The sequence below is a fragment of the Triticum urartu genome, chromosome 1A (assembly GCF_056163025.1).
Source record: "Triticum urartu cultivar PI428250 chromosome 1A, HENAU_Tu73, whole genome shotgun sequence".
In the NCBI taxonomy this organism is placed as follows: Eukaryota; Viridiplantae; Streptophyta; class Magnoliopsida; order Poales; family Poaceae; genus Triticum; species Triticum urartu.
The window spans coordinates 89,320,680-89,338,085 of record NC_141873.1 but is presented as its reverse complement, the minus strand read 5'-3'; the positions used below and the strand labels follow the sequence as shown (position 1 = coordinate 89,338,085).

Below are 17,406 nucleotides of genomic sequence, written 5' to 3'. Positions count from 1 at the left end.
CATTGTAGTGATGCCACGTTTCAAAGCCCTATTCTCTAAAAACAAAATGAACATTGTAACAACCTGCGAGCTTCTTTCTTGCTCTAGCTTTCTCTAGAGCCGAGCAGCAGCGCAGGCAGCGCTCGAGCACCTCGGGTCCGACCCTCACACCCTCACGCCCTGCCGTTTTTCTTCTTTCACCCCTGTCACCGTTGTCCCAGCCTTTCTTCGCTCGTTCCGTTCCCTTTCCTTCGCTCCTTTCATGTCCCCCATCTGCATATCTGCAAGCTAGCCTGCCAGAGACTGAATTTACACTTCCTTGTTTCTGTTAATCTCCTTCAGGCCCACCGTGCGTGCATGTATGAGTTGCTTCCTTTTCTCAGCCTTTGCTTATTGATTCCCAGACAGCTCCTTGATAACCAGGACATTGAAAGGCCTATATAAATTAGTAGGATTGGATTTAAGGACGCGAGGTGGGATTAATAATACATGAAACAAACTTTTCTTCTTAGCAAACCAGCTCAGTTGGTGCCGACAATAGCTAGGCGAAGATGAGGTCGTGAGTTCAATTCCAAGTAGCATCTAATATTTTTGCCAGGCCCTTTATGTTGGCTAGATTAGTTGGGCCACAGCCCAAGCTGCGTGCGGCTTTCCATCACGTAGGCTTCGTTCGAGTCTCATCCCTCCGGACGGAAGTCGTGCGTGACGGGCCACATGAATAGTATCAAAATTTAGTACCACCTTGAATATGTTTTAAATTCAAACTGAAAGCGTAAAATCACGGGAAGAAGTGTATTGTGACGGTGAACCCACGGAGTCAATCCGTGCTTTATTATTAAGGAAAGACTAGGACATATGCCCGTGCGTTGCAACGGGAGAAGAAAATATCACATCCCTTTAATTGCTCTAGTCCATCAACCTCCATCCGAATCATATTTCCACATCCTAAAAAGAGGTTGCATTATTTAGACCTATGTGGAGAAAACATATGTTGCAATAAATTAGGATTAACCGGGTCATCGATCTATGCCCAGCTCATATCGACTGAGGAATGAGGAAGACAACATGTCTCTGTCTAAGGAGCATAATTAGTACAATAAAAAAACCAGCACCAACAGCCTAAATTGTACCTTCAAATTAAGACCTAGTTTAATCTGATGGGGCAAAAATAATTAGTAAATACATCAAACATATAGTCAATTTCTATAAGAAAACATATAATCGTCCACTCAAGATTGAAAAATGCAGTTTGAATGGACTGCCCAATCTACATAAATCACGACCATGTTTTTTACATTGCCTAACTAAAGCAACATTTGGCTTAGGCATAGTCTAATAAAGATTGCAAACTGCTGATAAGTGTTGACCTGTCATTGGTTTCTGGTGAGCATATAAATTTACTTGACTGAAAAGAAATTTTCAGTCATAGTGATAGCTCCAGCCAACAACCGGAAAAGTAGTCTCATTGGATATATGCGTCCAACAGTCCAAAGAGGGACTCCATAGGAGCAGTATGGAACATCATCATAATGAAATACCTGTTACCTCTTCTTTTCTTTGTCATCAATGTCGGTCACGATGTCCACTACATAGCGAACGTTCCACCTAAACTTGGATCCAATAAAGAATTGCATCCCCCGCATGGACAGATAAGCGAACGGTCGCGTTTGAGATCCCGGTCAAATATGCATAATCTAATGCTTGCGCCTTGTGTTTGTGTGATCTGGATTTTACATCGTAGTAGTTTAGTACCAGTCCGTGAAGGGCACAAAGAACCACCAAATTCAACTTTAGTTGAAAACGATCAACACCTTTTTTGCGGGATAACATGATCAACACCAAAAACAATAGAGATTGCGCGTTTGATTCCAGTCACCATCAAACTAATTTTGACTCATCTCCTAAACGGGATGGTTGGGCCGGGTCGCATGGACCTGTTGGGAGGGCACTGTTTTTTTATTGGTGAAATGTTACGCGGTTGAACGGGGTAGAGGCCTAGTGGCCCAGCATAGACGATCCATAGAATAGCCTAGCTCAGTATGAAGAAACGCCATGGTCATATGAAATGGGAGGACCAATAATATTATACCTCCATTTATATAAAAAAATAGTATATATGCCGGTGGGTTACAGAAACAATTGACATAAATTTAGCGAGGACTGTATGTGCAACATAATGTTGAATGTGTTATAAATTTGGTGCAAGCTTAGTAAGGATTATAAGTGTAAGGAAAAAAATGTCATGTTGTCTGTTGCAATGAAAGAAAAAAAATGAAGTGAATTTAATGAGGATCATGTAGGAAAAGAATGGCACTTCATTTTTATTCGTAAGATGAGGTCCGCCTGCCATCGATTCCCGCACGTCCTTAATTACCATTTATTTTACTTTCCTCTCTTTCCTTCTTTATTTCTCATAAGAAATCTGTTTTTTTTCCTTAATCCATGTGACGAATCCCATTTGTCGGTCCGTTAATTACTCCCGCGATTAATAGGGCGCCCACAATAATTACCGTCTATTTCCCTACCTTTCTCTTTCCTTCTTTATTTTTCAATGTAATGTCTATTGCCTTTCTTTCTGGATCCACATAATTGCCGTCTATTTCCTTCCTCTTTTCTTTTTTATTTCTCATGCAACGTCTATTTCCTTCCTCTCTCTCCTATTGCTCTGCCCCTCATTTGTTCCATTAAGGACAAATCTTATTCATCTCATATTCTTTGCTTAATTTCCAAAGCAGCTCCTTGATGCTAGACAATCTAAGAACGTATATAAACTGATAAAAAAATTATGTAAAATAGCAAGGTGGGACTATTTAATAAGTAAACAAATATGAAAAACTGCCTCCAGCGGTCCAGCAGGCTCCCTTTGTCCGTCCCGTGCGCCGCAGCAGTCGGCCCGGCCCAGCACGCCCGTGCTCATTGCCTCAGCCCGTGTACGCCTCATACTCTATTCTTAAAAGCCGAATGCCTATATTAGCACAGACATGAGCCTAGCTGGAGTGGTGTGCTTTGTTTGCATACATCAGGTAGACCAGGGATCAAATCACAGCGTCACAATTTTCTCCCCTGTTTTTTTAATATACGCGTATGGGCTGGACAAAATGATTTGGCTTGCAAGCTGGTCGACCTACTTCTTTTGCTCTGAAGCCAGTTGATTGCTTTTAAGCTATCTACTTTTCGACCAGAAGGATCAATCCAACAGGTAGCCACTAGCCAGCTTTGTGCATGTACCAGGGCTCACATATATGTCTCTCCATGTACAAGGTTTCAGTAGCAGTAGCGATACACATGCAAAAGATGCATACACAGAGAAAAAGGGGACAGAAAAATAAGTCAAAACAGGGGTCAAGGGGATACATACTTCTGCTGTAGCCGACGCAGGCGACATTGGACAGCTCGACGGCTGTTCTTCTAACTTCGCCAAACTCAGCGCTTCTTCTACCTCCGACGAAATCGGCGCTTCTTCCTGCGGCAAACTCGGTGTCGACATTGGATGCTTCGTCCAAAACTGACTTGATGGAGATTCGAGCCGAGGACCCTCCCTTCTTATAGCAGCCAACAACAATCTAGGTCGGCAGCTTCATTGATTTGCGTTGGACAAGGACACGGACTGCAATCCATACAAATCGCGACATTGGACAGCTCGACGGCTGTTCTTCTAACTTCGCCAAACTCGGCGCTTCTTCTACCTCCGACGAAATCGGCGCTTCTTCCTGCGGCGAACTCGGTGTCGACATTGGATGCTTCGTCCAAAACTGACTTGATGGAGATTCGAGCCGAGGACCCTCCCTTCTTATAGCAGCCAACAACAATCTAGGTCGGCAGCTTCATTGATTTGCGTTGGACAAGGACACGGACTGCAATCCATACAAATCGCGACATTGGACAGCTCGACGGCTGTTCTTCTAACTTCGCCAAACTCGGCGCTTCTTCTACCTCCGACGAAATCGGCGCTTCTTCCTGCGGCGAACTCGGTGTCGACATTGGATGCTTCGTCCAAAACTGACTTGATGGAGATTCGAGCCGAGGACCCTCCCTTCTTATAGCAGCCAACAACAATCTAGGTCGGCAGCTTCATTGATTTGCGTTGGACAAGGACACGGACTGCAATCCATACAAATCGATTTGTGTTGGACAAGGAGACTGCAATTCCATCCAAATCATACACGGAAGCAGATGCAGAGGTTGAGAAGGTTACGTCGGGGGAGGCGGGAGAGGACTGGCTGTGGCGGACATGTCACAGTGGAACGTGCTCGCCGCCGGCGATGGCCGACGGCGTACCCAACCTGAGATGTGCCCCCTTCGCAGCGCCAACGAGGTCCTCCCACGGCGACGGCGCATGGGGGCAGCAGCAGCTGGTCCAGCGTCGCCACAAGCTCATCACGGCCGCCGCCGTGCCGCACCATCTTCTCCTACTCCGTCGCGCCGCCCCTTCTGCTCCGTCGCGCTGCCTCTTCTGCAAAAGCTCCGCCCTTCACTTGTCCGCTGAGTGTTTGGATAAAAGTTACTTTTTTAACGAAATGTAGAGACGTTCGGTCAGAATAAAGAGACGGGCGTTCCTCCCACGGCGACGACGCATGGGCCAAGGCCAAACTGGATTTTCATTGTAGCCCAGCTAAACGCGCATGGGCCAAGGCCAAACTGGATTGCAGCCCAGCTAAACGAGAACGTACCGGTCAATCGAATTGCACGTACAAAGTTTAGTACCACCTCGAATAAGTTTTAAAATTCAAAGTAAAAGCATAAAATTACGGAAAGAAAGCGCATTGTGACGGTGAACCCACGGAGTCAATCCGTGCTTTATTATTAGGGATAGACTAGCAAAACTTGCCCGTGCGTTACAACGGGAGAAAAAAAAATCATCCCTCATAAACATACCCGACAACATCAGCAAACAATATTCTTAAAAAATATTTATGGGCACAATTTGAAACAATATGGAAACCAAGGTTAAGCCACCGGTTACATAAAGCTCGTATCCGCGGTTTAGTATGAAATCATCGTATAGGGTAACTTAATCAATCTCAGGACTCGTCAACTCAGTCTCTCGGAGGTGTCACAAGGGCATGATATGCGTGTGTGCACTCATAGAATGAGTGTATGTATGTGCTTGTGACTTGTGAGCATCTATGTTTTGTACAATGTTTATCAAAAAGGTTTCTTTAATCTTTGCATGCATCAATAATGTGTTTGTGCGTTGCACCGAAAGGAAAAAATCATCGCATGTTTCTAGTGACTCATTTATGATGCCACTATTAATGTCTAGCATCTGCAATTATCGCATTCAAGTCCTCCGACAACGCCTCTAGCTTCACACTATTTATCAGACGGAGTGAGATTTTTTATATACATTTATAATGCAATTTCTTTTGCATTATTTGGACTTGGTCCAAACACAAGCATTTCGTGTATGAGGTACACACATATCTTATACCCCCACTCCGAGCGTCGTGCAACATCTTCACATATTTACGCTTGTTGTAACCCAAGACCAATTCTCTAATTTCTTTCCATAATAATTATGACAATATTTTTTTTGTTTTATTTTGCATTGCATCATGTCATGATGCTTTAGTTTGTAATCAGGTTGTTCAAACCCTAAACTTGAATTAAAAATTTCTAACCCAAATAAGATGTGAATGAATAAATTGCATGGATCTTTGATCTATTTAAATCGAGAGATTTCACATGGTGGTTCTCTTTATAACCTATGAACATAGCCTCCTAATATTATTTGGGAGCTAAAGTAAAGTATTCCATTATTTGCAAATTACACATAAAAATACTTCCAATTTAAATACCTTTTGTTTCTAAATATTTTTAAATCTATGCTCTATTCTCCATTACTCCAATTCAAGTTGTGGAGCTTTGATATATGTCAGAGTAGCCACATGCAAAAAAAATCACCTTAAAAAGAAAAAAATTGATTTTTTCTCCCCGTCTCTATTTTTTTTTGAAGAATGGGAATGTGCAGTGGGCTGGCCCCAATGGGCGCAGCGGAGCCAGCCTCCCAGCAGGCTAAAAAGTGCCAGCGAGCTCCAAGGCCAAACTGGCCGAACAAGCCCAGCACCCTCTAATCCTAGCGACACAACAGTCTGCTCGATCCCCACTCACTCTCTCTGCTCCATCCCCACGCGACTCAGGCACCCCGCCGCCGCCAAGGCACCCCCACCTCGCCCGATCTCACGCCTCCTCACCCGCCGACCGGCCCTTCCTTTCATTGCATGGCCTCTCTCGCCCTTGCGCCCCCCTCCTCTCCTCTGTGCCCCCTCCTCCGGCCACCAGCGCCCTGGTCACCACCGCCTCCAGCCACCAGCGCCCTGGTCACCACCGCCTCCAGCAGCACTTCGTTCCGTTCCTTTTCCTTCGATCCGTTCCTTCCTTCTGTCACTTTCCTTCTAATGCGGCTTGTTAATCCTTGGTGTAACTCTCGTACGTACATATGAACCAGTGAAAATACATGGAATTCAGCGAGGCGAGACTATGTATTGGAGTTTTGGAATTGGTAAGTGATGCGATGCTAAGGAGGCAGCGTGGGTCAAGGTCCAATACAAAGCCGGGTACAGTGGATGGTGTATCGGATCGGGACTTTTATTAGCGATAGAATAGTACATGAATTCCGCATGAACCGGTAACAAACGATGACGAATTAGTACCACCTCGCGTATATGTTTTAAATTTAAACTGAAAGCGTAAATTCACAAGAAGAAAGCGTATTGTGACGGTAAACCCATGAAGTCAATCTGTGCTTTATTATTAGGGAGAGACTAGCACAAAAGCCCGTGCGTTGCAACGGGAGAAAGAAACCTCTCTCTCTAACCCAATGAGGCTTCTTTTGTCCATGTCTTGTATTTTTAACATGACATCTATGTCAACATGATAGCCCGCCCGTGTTGCCACTTATCCTTCAATAAGTTCTTACAACGATGCTTGTGTTGTTTACCTGATCAAAGCATGTTGGAACACAATCAATTCCAACGTGATGAGGTCAACCACCACATGACACACTTTTCATTGAAAAGCTCAAGAAAATGTTTATAACTTCAAATAATAATCGCGTCAAGCTAGATATGAGGGCCGCCCTCTGTGAGCTAGTCCTGCACCTAGTCTATACACCGATCTACTCATGCATCAAGTCCATATAACGCCCCGATACTCCCGCTCGCTTTTGACTTGTAATGTTGTGGACTTGTTTTCTGGAGGGAGGGTGAGTCATGCGCGTGTCCCCACATGCCTCTTTAGTGTTTGGCTACGTAGCAAACGCCAAATTTTTTCTTAATTTCCAATAATACAATTGAAGATATGTTCGCCACAAATAGTACACAAATGTTCATCTAGAACATCCCATTCGACTATACTACAATGATCTAATGCATCTTAGCTAAAAAATATATTATCAAAATCTACGTAAAAATAATTGACCAACACAAAGGTAAGAAACTTCTCAACAAATAAAAAGTGATAGTGCACGTGCAGACTCTTTTGACCATAAAAGAACAGATATATTGATGGTGGCCTTATTCTTGGAGCATTTCTTCAATTACTTGGGAAACCAAACTTACATAGTGTCAGGAATTCCATTTGAATTTCTACATACTTTCTCCACATAGCCTTGTGCTGGTTGAAAGCAAAAAAAAACTCTATAGTGATTACATAGAGTAAGCACATAGAAAATGACAGTCATCCACACTCCCCAAAGTAAGCAGTCAGTTAGCATAAATTGCTAGTCATTGATCATAATTTCAATAATATAGTCACCATAAGTGAGAACAATATTCTTCCGCGATAACAACACAAACTCAATTGCAACTGAATCAGAGCCGACGCAACACACAACACTTGCCAGATCAAATAATTTCATGGTGATGTTGTTTAGAGCGAGTGTTTTTCAGTGGAATAAAAGAGTCATCTGGAGCGAAATTTTGGGATGCCTGCACACTGTACTATTTTAGGATGACATAGTAGATAAGTCATAATACAAGTAGAAGTGGCAACTGACAAGAAAACATACTTAAGTACTTAAATGCATAAATAATGTCAATGACTCACCAATTAAAGTACCGATCAAGCTGTTTTATAGGGTGCTCTAGTATTCTTGTGTATACCACAGCTAGATGACTCCATGCTTGAAGTGATTCTTCATTCTTGATGTACTCATCCCACAAAGTATTGGAACCATAATCTGTTCCAACATATGCTAAACCCCGATTAAACAGTCTGTGGGAAAAAACAGTGGGTTTAGTTGCTGATGAAAGAATGAAACAATCAATCCCCAGAAAAAGAAACATTAGATAGTTCCAGGAACACTAAATGAATGATGGCTTGTACGGTCAAACAGTGAAAGCTACATTTGCAACGAAGGAGGATTGTATTTTTCTTGAAAGATCTAGACTTCAGTACTTTGTATAGCACAAACATGTGATCTCCAAATTGGCCACTTAGTTAATGCGCTAAATGACTAATATTGGCTATATGAAAATACTTATACTCCCTCTATCCAGGTTTATAGGGCATGAGCGGATATTTTAAGAACTCGACAATTTGACTAACGAAACATATGTATATACCAGCAAAAGCATATCACTGGATTTGTATTCGAATGAAGTTTCTAGACATACTTTCGGTGGCATATAGCATGTTGAGGACCTAAAAGCCTGTGCAAGCCCTACAAACCCAGATGAAGGGAGTATAGATTATAGCTGCTACAAAAGGAAAAAGGTCAAACAGATTATGTACTTCATGGAGAGAGATTAGTCATTACAACTAACAGACATGCACGGAGTCTAAGAACACACTGCCTAAGCCAAAATTTGAATATATGCAACATCTCCATGGCCTACACTATCACAACGAATGCGAAAATACAGTGCTATATTATAAAGCATTTCATCAAGCATTCATATTCAGGTACTAAGTATTGTAAAATCACTTCTCGTCATGTATTCCTGTATATATATACAACCTAAAATGCATTAGTTAACAAAAGTCAAGACATAAAAAGAAGTTAAAAACTTCATCAGAATAGTTTGGGTATTCAATTGCTACCTTCTGATGACATCTGGGTCATTGTATGTTGAGATCGCAAACTGACAATAATTACACCATATGTCCACTGAATAAGTAACTGCAAGAACTGCCCGTTCATACACCTCAAAAACTTTATTGACACCATCTAGACGGCCTTCATGATCTGCATATTTCTTCCAATAGCCAAAGCACAGAGGGAACTCCGCACGGAATGCATCATACACTTTCCGTATTTTTAATATCTCGCTCTGACCAGGAATACACAAAAATCTGCCATTAGCATAAATTTGTTTATCATTAAAAATCCATTTTATTTTATTAACCAAACAAACAAATTTATATCTAGTGTTGTCCATTAAAACACGAATAAGGACAGATTGACAAGACTACAGTAGGACAGTGATGAAACTACTACAGGGAACAAGGCCCATGAAGTCAAAAAGAAAATATACTGGGATCCTACAAGACAGAGAAATGTAGAAAGAAAATGTGCTAAACAAAAACAAGGGAGCGAGTGACCATCCATGCATAACAAAGATTGGCATAACTTTGTGGTCCACAAGATACAGATCGATTGCATATGACCACCGGAATATGTAACACATGTGGGCACAAAAAGAGGATAAGCTGCTGAAAATTATGACACATCCATACAGCAAGTTGCAAAAAGGAGAACAATGCACTGTATGGTAAGGCAACAATTTCAATTTCACCTCAGCAATCCTCTCCGTCTCTTCAATAAGTGCGGTCCAAGCATCGACGTCTAAGCAATCCAAGGTGACATCCCATAACCTAGCCTCTTCCACTGAAAGCAACAACCTATTAGCAACAAAGTAGCAGGCAGGCAACGAAACCAGATAGAGAAGGCTTCTGCCTCAGCAACATTACCATCCTCATACAACTGCTAGGGGACCATGGGATCGGCCATCTCGACGGCGCCGGCGCCGTCCTCCGTGGCCCCCGCGGCCTGGTAGCCCGCTGCCTCGCCGGAGGTCCCGTACGCGGATCCGCTGGCTGTCTGCGCCCTGTCGTAAGGGGCGCCCCCCGGGAGATGCGGGGGTGGCGGTGGGAGAACCTCGGCCGGGTCGTTGCCCAGACCCGCCTCCACGGCGTCCAAGGGCGACGATGGGGGAGCCTGGATGGGTCGCTGCCCAGACCTGCCCCCACGTCAGCTTCTGCGTGGCCGTCGGGGTTCTCCATCCCCGCGCGCCCACGAGCAATGGTTCGGGCTGGTGTGGTGGAGGCCGGAGTGGGCGGCGGCATTGACCCGCCGGTCCTCGGCGTCCAGCAAGGCCCGGTACGCCGTCCCGGCATGGCGGCGGAGCGGCAGGGGAGGAGGCGCGTGGTGGCTCGGGAAACGGCCGGGGAAGAATACCGGCCGCGCGGGCGCGCGAGGTGGTTGCGCCGGTGCCGGTGTCGTAGGCATCGAGGAGGTCGCTGCCCAGACCTGCCCCCACGTCAGCTTCTGCGTGGCCGTCGGGGTTCTCCATACCCGCGCGCCCACGAGCAATGGTTCGGGCTGGTGTGGTGGAGGCCGGAGTGGGCGGCGGGGTTGCGCCGGCGCCGGTGTCGTAGGCATCAAGGAGGAGAGCCCGTGCTGCTGTATTTCTTTTTAAAGAACTGCTTCCTCCGTGACCGTGAGTCAGCCTAGCCCACGAACGAAACGTGAAGTCCGGATCGGGCACATATTTTTCGCGGAAAGGGCCAGGCGGGACGAAGGCCCAGCCGTTCAATGCACGAAGAAACACACGTGACTATCAACAGAAGGACGTGCGGACCCCAAATTAGTACCACCTTGTTTATATTACGATTTCGGCTTTACAAATCGTAAAATCGTATTATGACATGAGAAGAAAGCGTATTGTGACGGTGAACCCACGGAGTCAATCCGTGCTTTATTATTAGGGAGGGATAGACTAGGACAATTGCCCGTGCGTTACAACGGGAGATACGCTATTAAAACCTTGTCATGACAGGAAAAACAGGCAAGGAAGAATTCATTATACACGACACAGAGTACCATACAACTCACCATCAGTTCTAGAAGATATATATAGGTATGATCAGATTTCCACTTGAGCAGGAGCATGTATTATTATGCATTGCATCCAACCGAGCATGACCATTTTCATGTTGTTTATCTCTAGTCTTCACGATTAGTAAAAAACATATGCATGGACACGCAAGTAAAAATGCACCCTACTAATCAAAGTGATATTTCATCCACCCTTGTCCCAAGCATGCATACTTATAGACAACTTGAAATGTGAGATCCTTCAGAACTACGAATATATGATAGATTACTACAGAACAAAATAATGAACCAAGTAAAGTCAATTGTCTTTTGGTAAAAAAAATATGAGAACTACAGAACTTATTGCATGTACACTTTCGTGAGTAAGAGTTCCTTCATAAGTCAATGAACCTGGTAATCAGCAGACAACTTACTAATTATTTACACATCTTGATACTCCCTCTGTCCGGAAATACTTGTCATTGAAATGGACGTATCTAGATATATTTTAGTTCTAGATATATCCATTTTCACCCATTTTGATGACAAGTATTTCCGGATGGAGGGAGTACAATAGAATGCAAGCACCTGATTCGTAAAATAAGGATGTAGAACCTCTAGAAGGGAGAGCAGGATACTCCAGTTGGCTGAATGTGGGAGGAATATAACATTTTGAAATGCACCTGAGTTCTTGGGGCATCGTTCATTTGATTCGTACTCACTTGAGGGTTCCAGCGTATATATATGGACATATGTATGGACACACCAACGAAGTATTGTGTTCTCACTTGAATTTTGGTTGCTCCAAACACTTGTAAAGAATCAACTACCCTGCACCATATATAAAATCAATAAGTACACATGACACAAAGTATCTGACATAATAGTTTTTAAGTTACAGAAGTAAGAAATTCAGCCTGCATCTTAAATATAAAAATGATATCTGAATTATCGTTCTAAGTGTCGCTCTCAGCTATCAATACGAACAGATTGAAAAAAGATACAGAGATAAAAAATGATATCAGAAGCAAGTATCTATAACTGAAGGTGTGTATGAATCTAAGAAATTCTTCAAGTTCGTGTACTTGGAGATGGTTGTTGGTATGGTAGACTGTCAGGCCATCCAAGTTCATCAACTTCAGAACCCCCTTCTGAGTCACATCTGCAAGTGTTGGATGCCATGATAAAAGTAGTGACATTCCATGGAACATGGAAGCGGAAAATCGTGTTGGATGGTGCTCGTCTAAGATGACGACGAAGCAGCCGCGCCGCTGACCCTTGATCATCTTCTTGCGGAGTCGCGAACAACCATGACTGCCCCTGATGAATAATTGTTTTCTGACGAGCAGTCAACAATGAAAAGTTGGGAGTGCAGGAACCATGCTGAATCTATTTTCAAGTGTTTTACTTCTATAATATACATGCACCAATTTAGCTGCAAAGTTCTCAAATAGATATTTACAAGAAACATGGTAATAATATTATTAATATATCAAGCTGAAATCAAAACTTCATATGGAACAGAAAGTTTCCAGAAAATACTGATCCATTGACCATTTGTTGAACGTGCACTAAATCATAATGCATATTCAAGTGTCGATACTAATATTCAAGTGTTGATAACATGAGTACATATTTTGATTTACTGAGAGCTTAAGGCAAGTGGCATTCTTTTAAAAATAAAAATAATAATACCATGCCATTTTGGATGCAGTAGTTTTATGCATCAGTACCAACACTCCAGAACAAAAGAAAACACAATCTGTTTTAGAAACAAAACTCCAGAACACCCCAGGTAGTAAAATAAGTTGGCTAAGTAAATGATAATAAAAAGAGAGCAATTTTCGACATACCTGACATTAACAACGCTACGAAATATCACCTAACTGTCATCATTGTCTATTCTCTTACTGGAACCATCGAGCTTGGAGCACAGACGGACGGCGACGTCGATCGGGGAGACTCACAGCGGCCGTTGGGACCGTGCTGGCGGCGGCGGTAGCGCATCCCGTAACTCTAGAGAGGGACAGGGTATTGAGAGCGGGCGAAATGGGATTTTGGAATTAGGCATCGACGGGATTAATAGATGGCTTCTAAATATCATGACAGAGACGGAGATAGAAATAATTGAGAGAGAGGCGTCCCCAGCAGCTAGCTCAGCCGACGTCGAACCCTGTCGTTGCTTGTCGATGCCTCAAACACCTGCAACATGCAGCAGAAAAATCAGAGAAGGAAGCGCAGCAGCAGCTCCTCCGATGCAAGTGTGGGCTGCCATCACCAAAGGGGAGGGTGGGATGCAACATAGCAGGGATCAATTAACACATAAACCGTACCAAAAAATTGAGCTCAAACAGTAGCAAGTTCATGAGCACGGGAGGCACAGGGACCTCAAACAGTACCAAATTTTTTTCATCTTTCAGTAGCAGCTCCCTAAATTGAAGATTGAACAATTCAACTAACAACTGTTGTTCAGTCAGGCATCAATTCAACTAACAAATTCATGGTTAACCTTGCAGTTCAATTCAAGGAACAATCCACACTTAACAGTATCAACAAAATTGACCTCAAACAGTAGCCAATTCAGCCCAAACAGTGGTAAATCCTAACCAAGAGGAACGCCTCAATGGCCACGTACAAGAGCAGAGAGAGGAGGAGGTGAACTCACCTGAAGACAGAAAGGAGGAAGCTCCATGGGTGGTGCGCCCCGAGCTGCAGCAAGGCAAGGTCGACCCCTCCCTCCTCAAGCATCCAATCCTTGCCCTGCACATCTAGCATGGAGGATCAAACCATATACATGTACCATGGAGGATCAAACCAGATATTAGAGAGAGAAAGGGGGAGAGATAGGGGAGGGGATGAACTCACTCCATGGCCACCAGGCGGAGGAGCAGCATCCTAGAGATGGAGCTGCGTGTGAGGGCGCGGTGGGCGTCGGAGAGGAGCCGCTGGAGGCGCGGGAGCCACGCCAATGTGGAGGCGCCCGAAACCCTAGCCATGGTGAGGGCTTAAGGTCATCGCTGGTGGTCGATAGCGGCGAATCCCGCTGGGGGAAAAGACCCAGCGGAGCGAGGCGAGCTCGGACCGGTGCTGCGCGGTGGCGGAAGTCGCCGGAGAACGCCGGAATCGGCTGGCATCTGTGGCGGCGGAGATGTATCCAGGGAGAGAGAGATGGATGGGTGGGGGTCCACTTGTTGTGGGAGGGAAGCGAAGGGGAGGGGCATAGGCCGTCGGCGGTGAGGGGGACGATGCGATGGGCGGAGGAGGCGGCGCAGGGTGGTCGTGCGACTCGTGCGGTTTGGGGGGAGGGGGGCGCTGATTTTCTTTACTTTTCCCTCAGCCGTACCGGTTCGTGTTAATTGTGAGGACTGCGCGTTGAAATACCCAAAACAACAGGGTTCTGGCGACCCAAATTAGTACCACCTCGTTTATATTACGATTTTATCTCTACAAATCGTAAAAGCGTATTATGACATGAGAAGAAAATGTATTATGACGATGAACCCACAGAGTTAATCCGTGCTTTATTATATAAAATATATATATATATATTAAGGAAATATTAGGGATAGATAGGGATAGATTTTGGCCAGGGACCCAACCGTGAATATTTTCTTTACAGATCAGCCCCTGGTTTTCAAACGACTATAACTTTTTACTCGTTTGTCCAAATCCAATGAAACCAACGCCCACTTCTTCGTTATGATCTCCTCTATCCATTAATCCAATCCAAACATGTCTTTGAAATTTTAAAATTTGAATTAGATAAGATTTAGATTCAAACTTCGTTTGATCATAACTTGAGTTTCGAAGCTCCGTTTGAGTTGATTCTTTTTGCAAAGCGAAACTCTTGACCTAAACTTTTTGATAAGGCCAAATACACATAATTTTGGTACTGTTAGAAATCATTTTATGTTGCAAGAGTTATTTGCTTGATTTTGTTGTTTTCCGAATTGTCTTCTTCGTTCTTTTCGATCTTTTGAGTGATTGCTTATGTGTGGTTACTATTGCTTGCTCACGATAGATTGAACGGAGTGTGACGAGTAGAACTATCAAGAGTTATGAGTGTGAATCATCTTCATCAACATTGCAGGCAAGTTCACACTTTGATCATATCCCTTTTCATACCCAGTTTTTATGCATTAGTTTCAACCCTCAAACATTGCATGGTTAGGACTTGATAACATGTGGGTATCGGGAAGTAGTTGATGAGGTAGGAACCTATTTGCCCTGCATTCAAACCCTGGGAGTTACTTTACGTTATGCTCATATTGCTATGCTATGCTCGTAAACGTGGATTGGTTTGAGAGAATTCATGACAGATGTGAGATTGTTAATTAATGGTTTACTTAAGGTGGCAACTTTAACGCACATCTGGGTGGATTGAGGCACCTGGGTATTCCAGCGATTGCCTATTTTTTTATGGACCGCCACCCAGGCCCAAAGGGATCATAAGATTATTCATGCTAGAAACTTCCGTGTGCAGCCACAAGCTATTATGGTCTCTAGCATAGTTGATTAAGTCGTGTGAACTCTTAAAGTGGTAGACTAGCAGATGTAGGGGATGTAGGTGTACTGGTCTACCCATCGTAAGGTGCTAACGCTTCTGAAAGAGTATGTCTCGGTCATCCGTTTCTCAAACAACATGTAGTGCGAGAATCCCAACGGAGGAGATCGAGTCTTGTGGGGAAAAGTGCGCAAACCTCTGCAGAGTGTACAAACTAATCATGATTAGCCGTGTCCCCGGTTATGGACATCTTGAGTATCTGGTTCTTGGATTATCATATTGATCTCATCACGTTACTTCAATAATTTGTTGGGTTGTTAATGATTACTTTAATTAGGATTGAGAGGGTGTCTACACTCTCAATGTTTAACAACCACCTTGTTAGTTAAATAAAATTTATTCCTTTGCAGTAGGGAAAATTGGCTTTTTGCAAAAACATATAACCATAGAGCTTTTCCACCAGCCATATATGCATGTAGTGATAGCCATTGTTCATCATTCTCTATGGTATGAATTTGCCAGTACATTCAATGTACTGACCCTTGTGGCTGCAACGTCTCATGTTGCAGGAATCTTACGACGAGTAAGTGATACGTTAGGGTTACGATTTCTACACTCAACTTTGCCGTTGGTGTTGATGGGAATCCACAACCTTGTTGTTACTTCCGCTATTTGGATTGAGGTAATAGTATTTACGTTACTTTTACATGTGATTTACCTCTGTTATAAATCCTCGAGTACTGTGTGTGTTAGTATACCGATCCAGGGATGACACTTAAGCACAGAGACTTGATCCATTCGGGTCGGGTCGCTACACAATAAAAAATTATAGATACGTTGGAGACGTATCAAGCATCCCCAAGCTTAATTCCTACTCGTCCTCGAGTAGGTAAATGATAAAAACAGAATTTTTGATGTGGAATGCTTCCTAACATATTTCTCAATGTAATTTTCTTTATTGTGGCATGAATGTTCAGATCCGAAAGATTCAAGATAAAAGTTTAATATTGACATAAAAATAATAATACTTCAAGCATACTAACTAAGCAATCATGTCTTCTCAAAATAACATGGTCAAAGAAAGTTCATCCCTACAATATCATATAGTTTGGTCATGCTCCATTTTCGTCACACAAGAATGCTCTCATCATGCACAACCCCGATGACAAGCCAAGCAATTGTTTCATACTGTAGTAATCTCAAACTTTTTTCAACTTTCACGCAATACATGAGCGTGAGCCATGGATATAGCACCATGGGTGGAATAGAATATAGTGAAGGGGGTTATGTGGAGAAGACAAAAAGGAGAAAGCCTCACATTGACGCGGCTAATCAATGGGCTAGGGAGATGCCCATCAATTGATGTCAATGCAAGGAGTAGAGATTGCCATGCAACAGATGCACTAGAGCTATAAATGTATGAAAGCTCAACAAAAGAAACTAAGTGGGTGTGCATCCAACTTGCTTGCTCACGAAGACCTAGGGCACTTGAGGAGGCCCATTGTTGGAATATACAAGCCAAGTTCTATAATGAAGAATTCCCACTAGTATATGAAAATGAAAAAACAAGAGACTCTCTATCATAACGATCATGGTGCTACTTTGAAGCACAAGTGTGGAAAAAAGGATAGTAGCATTGCCCCTTTTATTTTTATTAATTTTTTTGGGCCTTCTTTTTTTGGCCTTTCTTTTTTTGGGACAATGCTCTATTAATGACGATCATCACACTTCTATTTATTTACAACTCAATGATTACAACTCGATACTAGAACAAGATATGACTCTATATGAATGCCTCCGGCGGTGTACCGGGATGTGCAATGACTCATGAGTGAGTGTATGAAAGAATTATGAAGGGTGGCTTTGCCACAAATATGATGTCAAC

At 43.4% G+C, this 17,406-nt stretch overlaps 1 protein-coding gene, 1 long non-coding RNA gene and 1 pseudogene across 3 annotated transcripts; all 3 read right to left on the bottom strand.

The window, feature by feature from the left end:
• Nucleotides 1–421: 421 nt before the first annotated feature.
• Nucleotides 422–4,484, bottom strand: LOC125529054 (uncharacterized). 2 transcript variants are annotated; one of them, XR_015599016.1, is made up of 3 exons: nucleotides 4,175–4,484; nucleotides 3,338–4,080; nucleotides 422–950 (listed from the first exon to the last, which is right to left on the bottom strand). It is a non-coding gene; the product is annotated as an uncharacterized LOC125529054 (long non-coding RNA). The 2 variants fall into 2 exon arrangements; XR_015599014.1 differs by lacking the exon at nucleotides 422–950 and having other exon boundaries at nucleotides 1,762–4,080.
• Nucleotides 4,485–7,650: 3,166 nt separating this feature from the next.
• On the bottom strand, nucleotides 7,651–13,792 carry LOC125529056 (pre-mRNA-processing factor 39-1-like). Its single transcript, XM_087537370.1, has 8 exons — nucleotides 13,683–13,792; nucleotides 13,351–13,447; nucleotides 13,190–13,219; nucleotides 11,701–11,830; nucleotides 9,717–9,808; nucleotides 9,022–9,251; nucleotides 8,026–8,193; nucleotides 7,651–7,914 (listed from the first exon to the last, which is right to left on the bottom strand). Exons 1-8 carry the CDS (start codon nucleotides 13,790–13,792, stop codon nucleotides 7,824–7,826), a joined length of 948 nt encoding a protein of 315 aa, XP_087393496.1. The 3' UTR covers nucleotides 7,651–7,823.
• Nucleotides 9,866–11,706, bottom strand: LOC147990174 (uncharacterized; annotated as a pseudogene).
• Nucleotides 13,793–17,406: the final 3,614 nt, after the last annotated feature.

Coding starts and splice junctions, on each gene's coding strand:
- LOC125529056 (XM_087537370.1), bottom strand. CDS start 13,792: ATGCTAGATGTGCAGGGCAAGGATTGGATGCTTGAGGAGGGAGGGGTC. Junction 13,220..13,350: donor TGTTTGAGCTCAATTTTTTG/GTACGGTTTATG, acceptor TGCATGTTGCAG/GTGTTTGAGGCATCGACAAG. Junction 8,194..9,021: donor GACCCAGATGTCATCAGAAG/GTAGCAATTGAA, acceptor TTTTTCCCACAG/ACTGTTTAATCGGGGTTTAG.